This window comes from Malus sylvestris, chromosome 4, assembly GCF_916048215.2.
Source record: "Malus sylvestris chromosome 4, drMalSylv7.2, whole genome shotgun sequence".
Lineage (NCBI taxonomy): Eukaryota > Viridiplantae > Streptophyta > Magnoliopsida > Rosales > Rosaceae > Malus > Malus sylvestris.
Genome location: NC_062263.1, coordinates 20137198 through 20152974, shown reverse-complemented (window position 1 = coordinate 20152974; position 15777 = coordinate 20137198). Strand labels below are relative to the sequence as shown.

Genomic DNA, 15777 nt, shown 5'->3' with positions numbered 1-15777 from the left:
GTAAAGTATGTAAAACTTCATTACTTGCTCTTCTAATTCTTTCAAGTATGCCGTCTTCCTTCCAATCGTATTCACCAATTTGACACACTCTTCCTGAAAGGATCAAAAACCAAATCAACATTGTCAAATTATTCCATCCCATTATTGTATAGTATGTTGATGTATCACATGATCAAGATAATGACATTCACTAACATTCATCCCTTCCAGATTCATTATACTTCTGTCTGAAGGACGCCCCTTCCACTTGATTTCCTTTTTAGCTGTTGTGACGATATCCAGTGCCTCAAGAACATGGAACACAGTATATACTCGACGTCGTACGTTTTCAAACTGAGAAGTTGAAAAATCATTTTCACAACTTACTTGAGTAATTTTCATGATGGAAAAATAATGGTAGAAGTAATGATTATTATAACTCAAAAATCAGTTCCATGTATTGTTCTGAATCGAACCTCTTTCGAACACTTTGCTGTTTCAGAGTCATTTCCAGAAAACTCAGAAATTATCTCATCTGCAACCTGAACATCATCACTATAAATACTGATACTCAACCACTCACTGGTCAAAGAAGCCAAAATAAATTACAAAATTCTGAAGATTGGGTGGCACTGGAAAACTTTCCTACGCATAACCACGACGAACTCCAAAATTTAATTCAATGAGAAGCCATACCCATTATCCGCAATGAAAAACCATAGATACACGATCCTATAAACAGTTACTAGTTACTACGTAAGGGATCTCTTAATTATTTTCCCCAACGCTCCTTCACCAAACAAACTTCATAGTTACTCTAGAAAAATAAAGAAAACATACCTTAGATAAGGTGGTTGTTCCCTTGCTCTCCAATATGTTGCAAACTGAAAAAGAAGAAGAGAATAAGATGTTGACTAGCCCCATCTCCTACAAGTAGTAATCTATTACAACGAATACGATATTCTTCTTTCATTTCACAGACACATACACACAAATCTGAATCGTTCATATGAATCACTGACCTCTTGAACTGAACTCTCGCAGACCTCCCGCCATTATTGCCGATGCCCTTTTCTTCTTTGGTGCATTTCTGCAGGAACAAAAAGAAAAGGAAAAGAAACAAAAAACGTTTTTGAGAAACAAATGCCACTTGATGCAGCCATCAAGCAGGAGCAGCTGCATTTCAGAACTCAAAAATTTTGAAACGATAACATATGGATACGAAGAGCGAATAAACGCATAAGCCACTTTGTAAACACGGAAAATTCCTGAAACGAATGAGACAAGAACACGTGTACAAAATAATATTTGTATTAATGATTTAGGGGTTACAATCTCTTCTACGAATTTGGCCTCTGATTCTATCTTTGAAACGCGTAGAGGTAGTGTTGCTGATCCAGGGGCCGTCGAGGCTTGATCTTGGACGAACAGTTGATGAGTGATGAACACCTTCTTCAAGGGCCGTCGGGGCTTGATCTTGAATGAGTGGAAGTTCTCCAAGGGGCGTTGGGGCTTGATCTTGAAGGAGGATTTCACGAAGAACGAAGAGGGCTTTCTTGATCCTTCGGGATTTGCTTGAGAGCTTCTAAGTTTCGAGGCTTCAAGGCTTTGGTGTGGTGTGACTTCTCTTCCAATTTGGGAGTAGAGAAAGTGTATGTAAAAATCCTCCCCTGATTCTTTGATGGAGGAGCCTATTTATAGACTTTGGGAATGAACCACCACCATCCATTTATTTTGGTGGATGTTGTAGGTGAATTTGGGTGGAGGTTGTAGGTGAATTTGGATGGATTGTTGTAGGTGAATTTGGGTGGAGGTTGTAGGTGAATTTGGATGGATTGTTGTAGGTGAATTTGGGTGTATGTTGTAGGTGAATTTGGGTGGAGGTTGTAGGTGAATTTGGATGGATTGTTGTAGGTGAATTTGGGTGTATGTTGTAGGTGAATTTGGGTGGAGGTTGTAGGTGAATTTGGATGGATTGTTGTAGGTGAATTTGGATGGATTGTTGTAGGTGAATTTGGGTGTATGTTGTAGGTGAATTTGGGTGGAGGTTGTAGGTGAATTTGGATGGATTGTTGTAGGTGAATTTGGATGGATTGTTGTAGGTGAATTTGGGTGTATGTTGTAGTTTTAATGCAATGGTCAACATTTATTTCACTAAAATTTCAATGTTTACAAATGTAATTTTAATGCGATGGCTAACATTTATTTCAACGAAATTTCAATGTCTACAAATGCCCCCACTTCAAGGCGCATAGTATACATGTGCTTGTCACGTGTAGAAGATGCGTTTTGAAGTCCCTTAATGTAGATGTCGATCCAAGGGCCGTTGAGGCTTGATCTTGAACTGGTCTGGGAGTTTCTTCAAGTGCCGTTAAGGCTTGTTCTTGAATTTTGTTTGAAATTTCTTCAAGGGCCGTTGAGGCTTGATCTTGGATGAAATTGGACCACAAGGAGCTTCACGTAGTAGACGATCCTTGGCTTTGATAATGGATGAATCAGCACGTATTTTGTTGTGCTTGTTGACTTTCCACAGCTTTGATCTTGAACTAGGCTGGAGGAGTTTTCTGGTTTCCTCCAAAGGACTTTCCACAGACTTAATCTTGAACTGGATTTGACTCAAGAGTGGTGGACACTTGATCTTGAGTCAGGGTCGTTGAGGCTTGATTTCGAACTTAAACATGACCACGAGCAGTTTCAGGACATGCATGCTTTGAAAGATCAAGGAAGTTCGCAGCATTTTCATATGAACCCTGAGCAGTTTGGTCAACAGTATGATCTTCAAGATTGATGGGCTCTTCTTCCAGTTGGTGACTTGATCTTTAAGGATTATCGAGGCTTTGCTCTTCGGTGACGGTACCAGCGAAGGGTCGTTAAAGCTTCTCGAGCCTTTTGGGTTGGAGCAACGGTGTCTAGCTTGGATCTTTACTTGAACTCCTCCGTCTGGATTATGTGGTTATGCAGGGAAGGGCTTCGTGCTTCATGATTTGTTCCAGCTTGTTGTGTTGCATTCTTCTCTGCTTATTTCTTTTGCATGGCTGAAGCGATGTGCAACCTTTTGCCTTTAAATGGTTCCTCGGAGCACCACCTCTCAGCGACTCACTCATGCTTGGCAGCTTCAGTGCAAAGAGCCGATGTCAACAGATCCACACTCTTGAAGCATTTGCTGAGGGAATTCGAGACATATTAGCAGTTGAAGATGAGCACTCGAGAGCAACGCTAGGTAAGTAACCAGGCAAAGGTTCCGGGCAATCAGTTCCTGGTCGGACATTTAATTTCAGGTTCCGACTGATTGCTTCCTTTCCCCTTGTTCTGCAGGCAAGAGCAAGGGCAGATGAGAAGATGGGGGAAGAGCATGATATGAGATACCTTTGCTTTCGACCCCAGTGATATGAGATACTTTTGCTTTTGAAGAAGTAGCGGACGATCAGCACATGCATTCGTCGCGCCTGTCTCCATATGCTTCGATGCATCATCTTCATCTGCATCATCTTCACCTGCATCATCTGTTTTCCAGGCAGACGTGGTAGACGAAGAGGAAGCAGAAGATGTTGACGATGCGTATTCGAGAGCACGGCTAGGTGAGCAATCAGGAAAGGTTCCAAGCAGTCGGTTCCTTACCAGGAGCTTGAGTGGAGGTTCCGACATATTGCTTTCTTTATCCTTGTCTTCGTAGTGAAGAGGGAGGACAAAGAAAAGGATAGGGAGAAAGCATGCTATGAGATACTCTTGCTCTCAACCCCAGTGATATGAGATACCTTTACTCTGGTGTGGCTTGGTTGAAGAGGCGCTTCCAGGGAGGAAGAAAACTGAATTTTGGTTGCAGATGCCCTTGGCGAGGAAGAAAGGTCAGGCTGGATGCGTTTTCAGGGAGGAAGAAAACTGAGTTTTGGGTTGCAAATGTCTTCGGCAAGGAAGAAAGGTCAGGTTGGATGTGTTTTCAGGGAGGAAGAAAACTGAGTTTTGGTTGCAGATGCCTTCGGCAAGGAAGATGAGTCAAGCTAGATGTGTGTCTTGCTATAGGATGGAGGTCGAATTATATGGTGAGCTCTCAACATCAAGTGGTAGGGTGAGCGTGGCCTTGTCACCCACGCTTGTCGGCAGAAGTGCGGTAGTTGGCGTAATGGACCTCACACGTCTTCAACTTTGTCAGTGATATCTGACGAAGTTGCACGTGATAGCCGAAAGCTGAGATTGTGTCTGAGAAGTGTCGACGGACTTTACGCAGAAAAATCCGGGTTTTGAAATTCGGAGAGTGGTGTTTCTTCGATTTACGAACGAATGGTTGTGCTGCCTCTCCTTTTAAAGAGGTGTCAATTGTATTCAACACGCACAATTTGAAGATTGCCTGTCCGTGAAAAATTATCTCTGCTACTCTTTACTTCATCCAACCTTTTTCTTTTAGTATTTTTTGAAAATGACTTCCCCTTTTAACATTTGCTTAGATTTGAGTCTTAGCAGCGACACAGGTGCACCGCGTCAGGGTAATGTATGGCGCCCGTCTTTTTTTTCTTCTAATGGCCCTCTTACAGTTGAAGACTCTGTGATGAGGGATGCAACAACGGCTACGGTTGTAGCTAGAAACCTCCTCACTCCTAAAGATAATAGGATACTTTCACGACGGTCCGATGAGTTAGCCGTTCAAGAGTCCCAGGCTCTCAGTGTCCAGTGTGCGAACTCTGTTTCTAACATGGGCCAACGCTTACTTGCTCGAACTCGCCAGGTTGAATCATTGACAACTGAGGTGGCAGCTCTTAGTCAAGAGATTAGGCAGCTCAAGCGTGAGAATAGAGAGTTGCATATGCTTGCAAATAGTTATTCGACGAGCATGAAGAGGAAGCTTGATCAGCTGACGGACTCCGAAGGTCGAATTCAAAGTGACCATCGGAAGTTTGTGGATGTATTCCAGAGGCACTTTTTGCCTTCGTCATCTGGAATTCGACCAAGTATTGAGGCTCCAAATAAGCTATCTTCAGTGCCTCCCTCCTTTAGGGTTCCACCGAGTACCAAGGCTCCAAGTACCGAGGCTTCACACAAGTGACATTCGTGAAGGCTCCTTTTTTTTTTTTTTTTTTTTTTTGTGTGTAATTTCTCGGAGATATTAATGGACATGTCTTATTTTATTCAGTATGTTGTGTTGAAACGCAAATAAAACGCATATCTGACTAAGATGCATTACTTCCCCATGCACCCACCTCCTTTTAGATGGTGACTAGTGTACCCATTTCTTTTTAGATGGTGACTGGAAGCATCATTTTGTCATCACCACCCATTTCCTTTTCCATTATTGACTTGCGAATAGTAATACACACTCGTGAGTGGCTTGACGATAGCACAGTTGGTTTTTTTTTTTGTGGCCTTCCTCACTGCATTGCGTTCTTCTCGCATGCGGACCATCTTTTCACTTGCACAATCACCTTATCACAATCTTCATTGCATGCGGATTGCTTTTTACACAGTCACTGCATCGCATACGGATCACTGTTTGCACAGTCACTGCACTACATGCAGACCGGTTTTATTTGCAGCCTGTTGAGACCAATATATATATACACACGCATTCATACACACATGCATACATACATAGGGCATTGCGTAGTCTTTACATAGACACTGCACCAGCTTACTGCCCTGAATCTTAACTGCACCGTCCTGTTTCTTTGCTGCGACGTGCTATTCTCGTCTGCCGTGTGGTGAGCTCGGTGTTGGACAAAAAGTGGTGCAGCTTCATCAACCCCATCGCCCTACAGTCGGTCACGATGTTCATCGTGTTCATCCGAAGTCTTCACTGCGGCAAAGGAAAAGCTCACCATCATCAAAATTAGGGCAGCAACAACAAACTTCATTATCCTGCAAGCTTCAGGGAGAGTTGCAGGAGAGCATGAGGACGGAAGGATGAAGGACTGCAGCATGGTTGCTACAACCGCTTGGGTTTCCGTTTATCGTCCTCGATGGCGCTGCAAATGTTTCCACCAATGGAGAAGAGGAAGGAGGGCGCTGCCTTCACTCTGTGAGGTGTGTTTTATTGCTGAGGACGGTCTGCCGCATATATAAATATATATATATATATATTTTATTTTTATATAGTGCTCTGTCAGGCTGAGGTTGCTAAACCGGCGAAGAACCTAGGAAGGCATCGAAAGTCTGCTCTGCTTGACTCGGTCAGAGAAAGTGAATGCGAGTGCAGGTTCGAATGACAAGGCCGAGTTGCTTTCCCCGTCTTCAACCGCTACAGCTTCATTCTTGTTGCTACAGGTTCGTCTTTGCTGTGGCTTGGAGAGAGAGACGTCGCTGCATAGGAGAGAGAGAGAGAAACACCACATCTGGATTCAGATTTTGTGCATCTGCAGGTCTTCCTTTCGTTTGTGGGTGACTGTGCAACTTTTATGAGAGGAAGAAGAAGAGTCAACGGAAAAGAAGGTGTTTGCAGACGAGGTCGCGTGGCTGACTTGGAGGTCCACTTGCTTCGGGTGTGCGCACCATGTGTTGCAGGTGGGGTTTTGCTGTGCAATGCCTTTTGGTCACAGTTTTCCCTTGGTGGTGACGTTGGCGTATTGCTCACCTTTGTAATATGACTTTGTAACCAAATCATTTCTTTAAAGAAATAAAATATTCATATCTTGAATTTGCTATTTATTCTTCAAAGTGTTTGTGTTTTTGTTGGTGATGTGACTGTACTTGATGTTTTGAAGTTTCAAGTTGCCTACGTACCCTCGGTTGATGAGGGATCAAGTCATAACGTAGTTCAAATGAGCGATGATTTTTTTATTTTTTATTTTTTTATTTTTTTATTTATAGTGATTTTGATGATGATTTTGCCGTACACAGTTTATGCTCTTGCGGGCCAGGAGCTTTGTGCCGTAGCCTTTAGGGGTAGTAACGCTTCAAGAATCTGCCATTGATGGGACCGATCTTCAAGCCGTCTTCTGCCATGATTAAGTAGGCGCCGTTCGTGTAGACCTCTTGTATTACGTACGGTCCATCCCACTTTGATGTGAACTTGCTTTTTGTCTTGTGAGTTGTGATGATAGGCCTTCGTAATGCAAGGACGAGATCTCCAGTTTGGAAAGACCTTGGGCGGACCTTCTTGTTGAATGCCTTGGATAGCCGTGCTTGGTAGCATTCCAAGTGTTGTTGAGCTTCGAGCCTTCTTTCGTCGAGTGATTCCAACTCTTGAAGGCGCAGCTTTGCGTTCTCTTCATCAGTCAAGCCTTCTTGTATAGCCATCATAAGTGAGGGGATTTGACTTTCTAGCGGTAGAACAGCTTCCACGCCATATACGAGAGAATAAGGGGTAGCTTGGGTGGGAGTCCTATGCGTCGTCCTATATGCCCAAAGTGCTTCGCTTATTCTTTCGTGCCAGTCTCTCTTTGTTCGGCCGATCACTTTCTTTAAGAGGTTGCACAATGTTTTGTTGAATGCTTCTGCAAGACCGTTGGCCGGAGCATGATACATGGAAGACTTGTGCTGCTTGAACTTGTATTTCTCGCAGAGCTCGTTTACAAGTCGGTTGGAGAACTGTTTTCCATTGTCAGTGATAATGTAGCGAGGCACACCATATCTGTGGATGATATGCTCTTTGATGAAACGGACAACAGTTTCCTTTTTTACTTCCCTTAGGGGTATGGCTTCAGCCCACTTGGAGAAGTAATCTGTTGCAGCTAGGATGTAAGCTTCTCCTGCAGATGACTTTGGAGTAATTGGTCCTACGACGTCCAATCCCCATGCATCGAATGGCCATGAAGCAATTGTAGGGTGTAATGGTTCAGGTGGTTGATGTATGAAGTTGGCGTGGAATTGGCAGGCTTGGCACCTTTTGGCATGTTCCAGGCAATCCTTCACCATGCTTGGCCAGTAGTAACCCATTCTTTTGAGCTGGAAATGTAGCTTTGGTCCAGATTGATGCGCCCCGCACACGCCTGAGTGTGCTTCTTCCATGGCTTGATTGGCTTCTTCCTCACCTAGGCATCTCAGAAGTATTCCTTCGAAAGAGCGCCGGTAGAGTGTTTCTTTGTAGTAGAGGAAGCGAGGTGCTCGTCGACGTATTTCAGAGCGGTGTCTCGGATCATTTGGAAGTTTTCCATACTCCAAGTAGTCAATCAATGGTTGTCTCCATTCTTCAACATCGACTGGAAGTACCGAGATGACATTTGTATCATCTAGTATCATTTCGGTGGCGAGGGGGATGACCCATCTTTGGCAAATTGGCACATCTGCAGCTTCGTCTTCCCCTAGTGTCATACTCGAGGCTAGGTTAGCGAGAGCGTCTGCCATTTGATTTTCTTTTCTCGGCACGTGTTCTAGTGTTACGGCCTCGAACTTTTGTAGCAGCTGAGTTGCCAATCGGAAGTACGGAACGAGATCATCTTTCCTCACCTCATATTCAGTCAAGAGTTGACTAATTATGAGCTTAGAGTCGCCATATACCCCAAGGGTTGTGATTTCCATGTTGATCGCCATTTGAAGCCCGATGATTAGTGCCTGGTACTCAGCGACGTTGTTGGAGCACAATTCGCTTAGTTGGAATGAGTAAGGTAGTATTTGCCTTTGCGGTGACATGAATACTACTCCTGCCCCCGCTCCGTCTGCTCGTGCGGATCCGTCGAAAAAGATCGTCCATCTCGGAAATATGTCAATGTAGAATACCTCCTCGTCAGGCAAGTCGTCTGAGATTTTCCAATCGGCTGGGATTGGATGATCGGCAAGGAAGTCTGCTATTGCTTGTCCCTTGACGGCTTTAGCTGGGACGCAAATGATCTCGTATTGATTGAGAATCAACGCCCATTTAGCTAGTCGCCCTGTCAAGACTGGCTTGGACATGACATATTTAACCGGGTCAGCTTTAGCAACCAAGTGGATGGTGTAAGCATGCATGTAATGTCTGAGCTTCTGGATGGCAAACACTAAGGCAAGGCACATTTTCTCTATTGGGGAGTAGTTCAACTCGGCGCCGGTGAGCGTTCGACTCAGGTAGTAAAGCGCTCATTCTTTCTGGAATTCGTTTTCCTGGGCCAAGAGTGCTCCCACTGAACTTTCCTGAGCGGCGATGTATAATATGAGTGGTTTCCCGGGCACAGGCGCCCCCAGGACAGGTGGACTTGATAAATATTTTTTTATGGTTTCAAAAGCATTGTGGCACGCTTCGTCCCATATGAATGGAACATCCTTTTTCATGAGTCGACTAAACGGTTGACAACGCCCTGCAAGGTTGGAGATGAAGCGTCTGATGAAGGCTAGTCGTCCTTGTAGACTTTTCAGCTCGTGCAGGTTTCTTGGCTCGAGCATGTTTTGGATGGCCTTGATTTTTGATTGGTCCACTTCAATGCCACGGTGCTTGACAATGAAGCCGAGGAACTTTCCAGAGGTGACGCCAAACGCACACTTCAACGGGTTCATCTTGAGGTTGTACTTTCGCAGCCTTTTGAACACTACTCGCAAATCCTTCAAGTGATCTGATCTTTTCTTTGTTTTGACCACCACGTCGTCTACATAACATTCTACGTTTTTGTGTAGCATGTCATTGAAGATTTTCTGCATTGCTCGCTGATATGTGGCTTCAGCGTTCTTTAGACCAAACGGCATGACCTTGTAGCAGTAGATACCTTTTGGAGTGCGGAATGCTGTTAGTTCCTCATCTTCGAGAGCCATACGAATTTGATTGTATCCAGAAGAGCCGTCCATAAATGACAGTGCCTCGTGGCCAGTGGTTGCGTCCACCATGATTTCGATGATCGGCAAGGGAAAGTCATCTTTCGGGCAAGCGTCATTGAGGTCCCGGAAGTCTACACAAACACGTATTTGTCCAGATTTCTTAAGGACGGTGACGATGTTGGAGATCCACTTGGGGTATTGCACCTCTCGAATGAAGCCTGCTTCGATTAGCTTATCAATCTCTACCTCGATTTGTGGAATTAGCTCGGATCGATAGCGCCTTTGAGTTTGCTTTATCGGTCGCGTTCCAGGCTTAACTGCAAGATGATGTACAGCGATGACAGGGTCAAGGCCGGGCATTTCCTTGTAAGTCCAAGCAAAGACGTCTTTGTACTCTGATAACAGTTGGTAATACTCATCTACCTCGTCTGCACTTAGCAGCGCACTCACGAAGATAGGTTTCTGCTCATCTTTTGTGCCTAAGTTGAGCTCCTTGAGATCATCAACCGTGGATTGCCCCCCATCCTCAAGTTGCGGTGGCGCAGCAGCGACATCTTCTTCGGGGATCTTATCTTCTCCACTTTCTTGGATTGTGATGTGGAAGACATCTTGGAATTCCTCTTCGGTGTCGTCCTCTTGGGCCGGTCGGCATGAAGATTGTCCAGTGTGGATGATGGTGCGCCTTTTTACTTTCAGTGGTCCATTTGTGTCCACCTCCAAGATTGCTTGGCGCTTCATTCTTGAAGGAATTGAGCTTCGAATATCACATTTTTCTGCTATCATGTCGAGTTTTCCTTCCTTTGACATTGTCTTCCTATTTCTGGAAAACTTCTTGTTGTCTTCAAGTCTTTCCAAAGCTGACTGACGAGGAAGAGAGCTAGTCGTGTTGCTTTGCCTCTTAGGTTTTGACAACCTTTCAAAAACAGAGCTTTGGGATGCTGGCATGTTAAGTCTCTTGAAGACGGAGGTTCGGTTTTGACCACCAATGCGGTTAAGTGCTGACATTCTGGATCTTGAACGATTCATCCTATCGAAGACTGACGTCCAAGGGGTGGATTTAGGCTCATTATGATCTTGTTCAATACTCACGCTGATGTGTTGGGTGCTAGCATTTTTCACTTTGCTTGAAATCTTCACGGGTGCATTTGGTGTGAAGCCTAGTCCAGCTTTGTTGTTATCAACTCCGTAACCGTGCTTCTTCAACTTCTTTTGAGTCTCGGTGAGGTCACGTTCTTTATTGTTAATGGTGTTTGAAACCTTCTTTTCATGATTCGAAGAAGAAGCGAAGTCGTAGCCAGCTTTCGACATGAGTTTATAGGCGTTTGGATCAAAACCTTCTTCGGTCCTCTGGGTTGGGAGAAAGCTTGGTTCCACCCCCTTTGGTAGAGCTTTTATGAAGCCTTGTGGTAGTCTTGCGACCTTAGTGCCGCCTAGCTGTGTCAGAGGTAAAACTGCATTCGTCTTGAGCAACTTTACATTATCCATATGCCTCTGTGCATCGGCTTTGTTTGCTCCAGTTTCGAACGGAGATTGACCATTCTTTCTTCTCGACATCGGGATGTATCGGAAGACGGGTATGGTTGGTCCATTTGAGGGTATCCTACTCCCCTTTGTTGTTGCTCATTTAGCCAGCTCATTATCGTTCTTGCTTGAAGACGGCGTAACTTCTTCTTCTCGCTTCTTGGGCATGGCTTGTCGCTCCTGCTTTTTAGGTGTTGCTTTGCCCGTGGATTTGATTTCTTTTGGAAGAGCTTTGGGTACCATGTCTTCATCCATGTAGAACTTGGCGTCTGCGAAATGTGATTCGGCTTCAGTGAATGGTTTGGTGTCGCCATAGATCACCTTCACTCCTTCTCGGTAGAATTTTAAGCATTGGTGAAGGGTGGACGGTACTACTCCATTCGCATGGATCCAAGGCCTTCCTAAGAGTAAGCCGTAGGAAGTTCTTGCATCAATCACGTGGAATATCGTGCTCGACTTGAGTTCACCAATAGTCATCTCCACTCGGATCATGCCCATCGCTCTTTGTCCTCCTTGATTAAAACCTTGGATTAGTAGACGACTTAGGGACAGCTCATCTGCCTTGATGCCGATTGTAGTCATTGTTGACTTTGGCATGATGTTTATGGCTGATCCACCATCCACGAGCATGTGGTTGACTTTGTGCCCCTTTACATACCCAGAGACGAAGAGAGGACGGTTGTGAGGCTTGGATCCTAGCAGCAAGTCTTCGTCGGTGAAATGGATTGCATCCTCGATAGCACAACATGTGGCACATTCATGTGGCCGAAGCTTCAAGCCTTCGTTCTTGCTTTCTTGCACTTCATGTTCATTGGGACTTTCCAAGACCGCTGCTAATGCTATTCGCATCTTCTTTGGTAATCGTAGCGCTTCCTCAATGCTAAAATGTGTTGGCAGACCTTCTTCGAGCGTGAGAGTTTTTTCTCCCTCAGTGGTGATATCTTTGCCTTTTGGAGGTTCTTCCGTTTCTACTTCGACCATATGGCATGCAGCGATAGTGCACTGTTGGAAGAAGTCATTCGGGAAGTACTCGCGCAAGGAGACAGGAATGCGTGGCTCTTGCTCCATGGGTTCCCCAGCATACGTTGGCTTATTGACTTTTACGTTTCTTTTAGGCTTCCTACTGTTGCGGCGACGGTTTTTTCTCACTTGTTCCACCTTTGGTCTTGTGGCTTGTGGTTTTGGTTTCCTTGTTTTTTTGTAGGTCACCAATGTCCATCCTTCATCATCATCAGTATACGCATCTTGTTCGTTTGCCCCCGGCGATGGTTGAGTAGATGGCGCCGTGTAGCTTGCACATTGATAGGAATGGTCGGCTGTCGTTTGGAGAGGCACGGGATCGAAGGATCCGAACGCCACCGTAGTAGTATGTGTTGCGGCTGTGTCCTCAAGGTCTAGCTCGATTCTCCCTTGTTGCGCTAGCTTCATAATGAGTTCTTTGAGGACGAAGCACTTGCCCACATGATGGCTTACGATACGATGGTACTTGCAGTACCTAGGATCGTTCGTTCGATTCATTTCTTCAGGGCGCTTGCACTCTGGTAACTCAATTACCTTCTTTTCCAGCAAGTCATCTAACATCGCATCCACGTCTGAGTCAGGAAAAGGGTACGTCTTTTGCTCCAACTCTCTCAAGGTGTTTTTATACTTGTCTTGGGTGCGAGGAGGCTCACTTCTCTTTGTCTCATTTGCCTTGGTCTTGGAGGAAATCTTGATAGGCGCAGAGGTGGTCTTGATAGGCGCAGATGGAGTTTTGATGGGGGTAGTGTTGACAGTAAAAGTTTCCTTGGCAGGCTTTTTTCCAGTCTTGTCCACACTCGGGGCGAACACCTTATCCTTCTTGAAGTGGGTGATCGGCTCATTCTTTCCGTGATTGGCGATACTCAGCTCCATGTCGTGGGAACGCGTTGCCAGCTCCTCAAACGTTCTTGGTTTTATGCCTTGGAGAATGTAATGTAACCCCCAGTGCATGCCTTGAACACACATCTCAATGGCAGAGGTTTCAGAAAGCCGATCTTTGCAATCCAGACTTAATGAACGCCATCTATTGATGTAGTCGACGACGGGTTCCTCCTTCCACTGTTTCGTACTGGTCAGCTCCAGCATGCTTACGGTGCGGCGCGTGCTGTAGAAGCGGTTGAGGAATTCCTTTTCTAGCTGATCCCAACTGTTGATAGACTCGGGCTCGAGGTCGGTGTACCAGTCAAAAGCGTTGCTTTTCAGCGAGCGCACGAACTGCTTAACGAGGTAGTCTCCTTCTGTTCCAGCATTGTTGCAGGTTTCAATGAAGTGGGCGACATGTTGCTTCGGGTTCCCCTTTCCATCGAACTGCATAAACTTTGGTGGTTGATAACCCTTCGGCATCTTCAAAGCGTCAATCTTCTTGGAGTAGGGCTTTGAGTATAGTACGGAGTCATGTGAGCTTCCTTCATACTGCGCCTTGATGGTGTTGGCGATCATTTCCTGCAGCTGCTGGATAGAGAGAGACCCCATGAGTGTCGCCGCTTGGTCCGGCTTCAGTGTCTCTTCGACGTTCTCCACTGGAGGTTCCTCATCCTCGTCGTTTTCCCTCTTTACTAGATTATCCCCTTGCCTGACTTTCTCATCGGGCTTTGCATCTAGTTGGTTAACAAGCGCTGCGATTTGCAGGTCTTTGTCCTCCACAGTCCTTGTGAGTTTTGCGATTGTTTCACTCATCTGAGCCAGCTGCTCCTCAATTGAAGTCGCTCCAGCCACCATGACTTGCATAGCTATGCCGCTGCTTGAGTCGGCATCAGAAAGTAAGGATTCAGAGTACTTCCTCTGGCTTTCCTCTCTTGGCGCCCTGAGCGAGACCAGGGTGATCACCGGTTTGTGCCTCGGGTGCTCTTGTGCCTTTGGCGGAGTTGATGCAGGGGCGGAAGAGGCGGCAGAAAGAGCTTTTGCCTTGCTCCGAGTTATGATGCCTGAAGTGACGCCCCCTGTCGTGATGGCGCTCTTGTTTCTTGCATTGGCAGCGAGAACAACTTGGGCCTTCCTTGACGCCATTTGTGCTTGTTGTGGATTCAAAGATAGAGATGAGAGGTAGAGACGGTCCCACTGGGCGTGCCAAATTTGTAAACACGGAAAATTCCTGAAACGAATGAGACAAGAACACGTGTACAAAATAATATTTGTATTAATGATTTAGGGGTTACAATCTCTTCTACAAATTTGGCCTCTGATTCTATCTTTGAAACGCGTAGAGGTAGTGTTGCTGATCCAGGGGCCGTCGAGGCTTGATCTTGGACGAACAGTTGATGAGTGATGAACACCTTCTTCAAGGGCCGTCGGGGCTTGATCTTGAATGAGTGGAAGTTCTCCAAGGGGCGTTGGGGCTTGATCTTGAAGGAGGATTTCACGAAGAACGAAGAGGGCTTTCTTGATCCTTCGGGATTTGCTTGAGAGCTTCTAAGTTTCGAGGCTTCAAGGCTTTGGTGTGGTGTGACTTCTCTTCCAATTTGGGAGTAGAGAAAGTGTATGTAAAAATCCTCCCCTGATTCTTTGATGGAGGAGCCTATTTATAGACTTTGGGAATGAACCACCACCATCCATTTATTTTGGTGGATGTTGTAGGTGAATTTGGGTGGAGGTTGTAGGTGAATTTGGATGGATTGTTGTAGGTGAATTTGGGTGGAGGTTGTAGGTGAATTTGGATGGATTGTTGTAGGTGAATTTGGGTGTATGTTGTAGGTGAATTTGGGTGGAGGTTGTAGGTGAATTTGGATGGATTGTTGTAGGTGAATTTGGATGGATTGTTGTAGGTGAATTTGGGTGTATGTTGTAGTTTTAATGCAATGGTCAACATTTATTTCACTAAAATTTCAATGTTTACAAATGTAATTTTAATGCGATGGCTAACATTTATTTCAACGAAATTTCAATGTCTACACACTTGACTCACATCTCAACAGAACTTCGGGCACTCTCGGAAGCAGCTGCATTGTTCATCACTGAAGCTGAAACAGAACTTGCTGCACTAGAATCTTTCTGAGAGAATCCACTAGAAGAATCCCCAGAGTAATTATCATCCATATTGTTCTAGTATCTACACTTGGCAGTGATCCTCAAATTCCTAAGTTCCTGCAAATTCAATATAAAAAATCAGAAGAAAAAACTAGGTGTTTACAGTTTGAAATTTGTTTCTTGCATCATGAAAGGAAAGAGACCAAATTGATGAGTTTCCAAAAAAAAATATATCAATTCAGAATGACCAAATAGCAATTGAATAAAAAAATGCATAGTGAGCAAATTGATGAAGTTCAAAATTTACTAGAACAATCAGAATCCAGATATTGTTCATCAATAAAAAAAGTAGAGAAAATAATTTCAATGATCATGTATTTGTGGGGTTAAATTTCAAAAGATAATGAAAAAAATGGAGGCATTCAACTGGAAAATAGTGAAATATCTAACCTGAAGAGGGAAGGTGAAGCTTTTCGAAAGGAGGAACGCGAAACCCTAAAACTAGAGGGATTTTTGCAGCATATTTGGAGTTCCCGCTTTCCGCGAATACGAAGTAGGAAGTAGGAACAGTCCCAGATGAACCCAAAGGGAAGCCCAGAGACCAATTGACGAAATTGCCCATCCAAATGGGCCAGCCCGTGTTTG

General features: G+C 44.9%; 1 protein-coding gene and 1 long non-coding RNA gene across 10 annotated transcripts in view; one reads left to right on the top strand and one right to left on the bottom strand.

Moving 5' to 3' along the window:
• The window catches only part of LOC126620239 (transcription factor-like protein DPA), an 18002-nt gene extending 2229 nt beyond the window's left edge, over positions 1-15773 (bottom strand). For 2 of the 3 annotated variants that reach the window (XR_007622303.1, XM_050288751.1), the window contains exons 1-7: positions 15583-15766; positions 15071-15249; positions 1002-1069; positions 820-863; positions 456-521; positions 196-333; positions 25-93 (exon numbers count right to left, since the gene is read on the bottom strand). Coding sequence is in view for 2 of the 3 variants with exons in the window: in XM_050288751.1 (XP_050144708.1) it covers positions 25-93; positions 196-333; positions 456-521; positions 820-863; positions 1002-1069; positions 15071-15201 (516 nt within the window). In the remaining variant the exon portion in view is untranslated. Of the gene's footprint in view, positions 1-24; positions 94-195; positions 334-455; positions 522-819; positions 864-1001; positions 1070-15070; positions 15250-15582 lie in introns of all 3 variants that reach the window. The other variant, XM_050288752.1, reaches the window with a different exon arrangement.
• LOC126620243 (uncharacterized) lies at positions 1207-15062 on the top strand. 7 transcript variants are annotated; one of them, XR_007622310.1, is made up of 4 exons: positions 1207-2081; positions 14743-14836; positions 14883-14906; positions 14954-15056. It is a non-coding gene; the product is annotated as an uncharacterized LOC126620243 (long non-coding RNA). The 7 variants fall into 7 exon arrangements; XR_007622304.1 differs by having other exon boundaries at positions 14743-14906; positions 14954-15062; XR_007622305.1 differs by lacking the exon at positions 14883-14906.
• Positions 15774-15777: the final 4 nt, after the last annotated feature.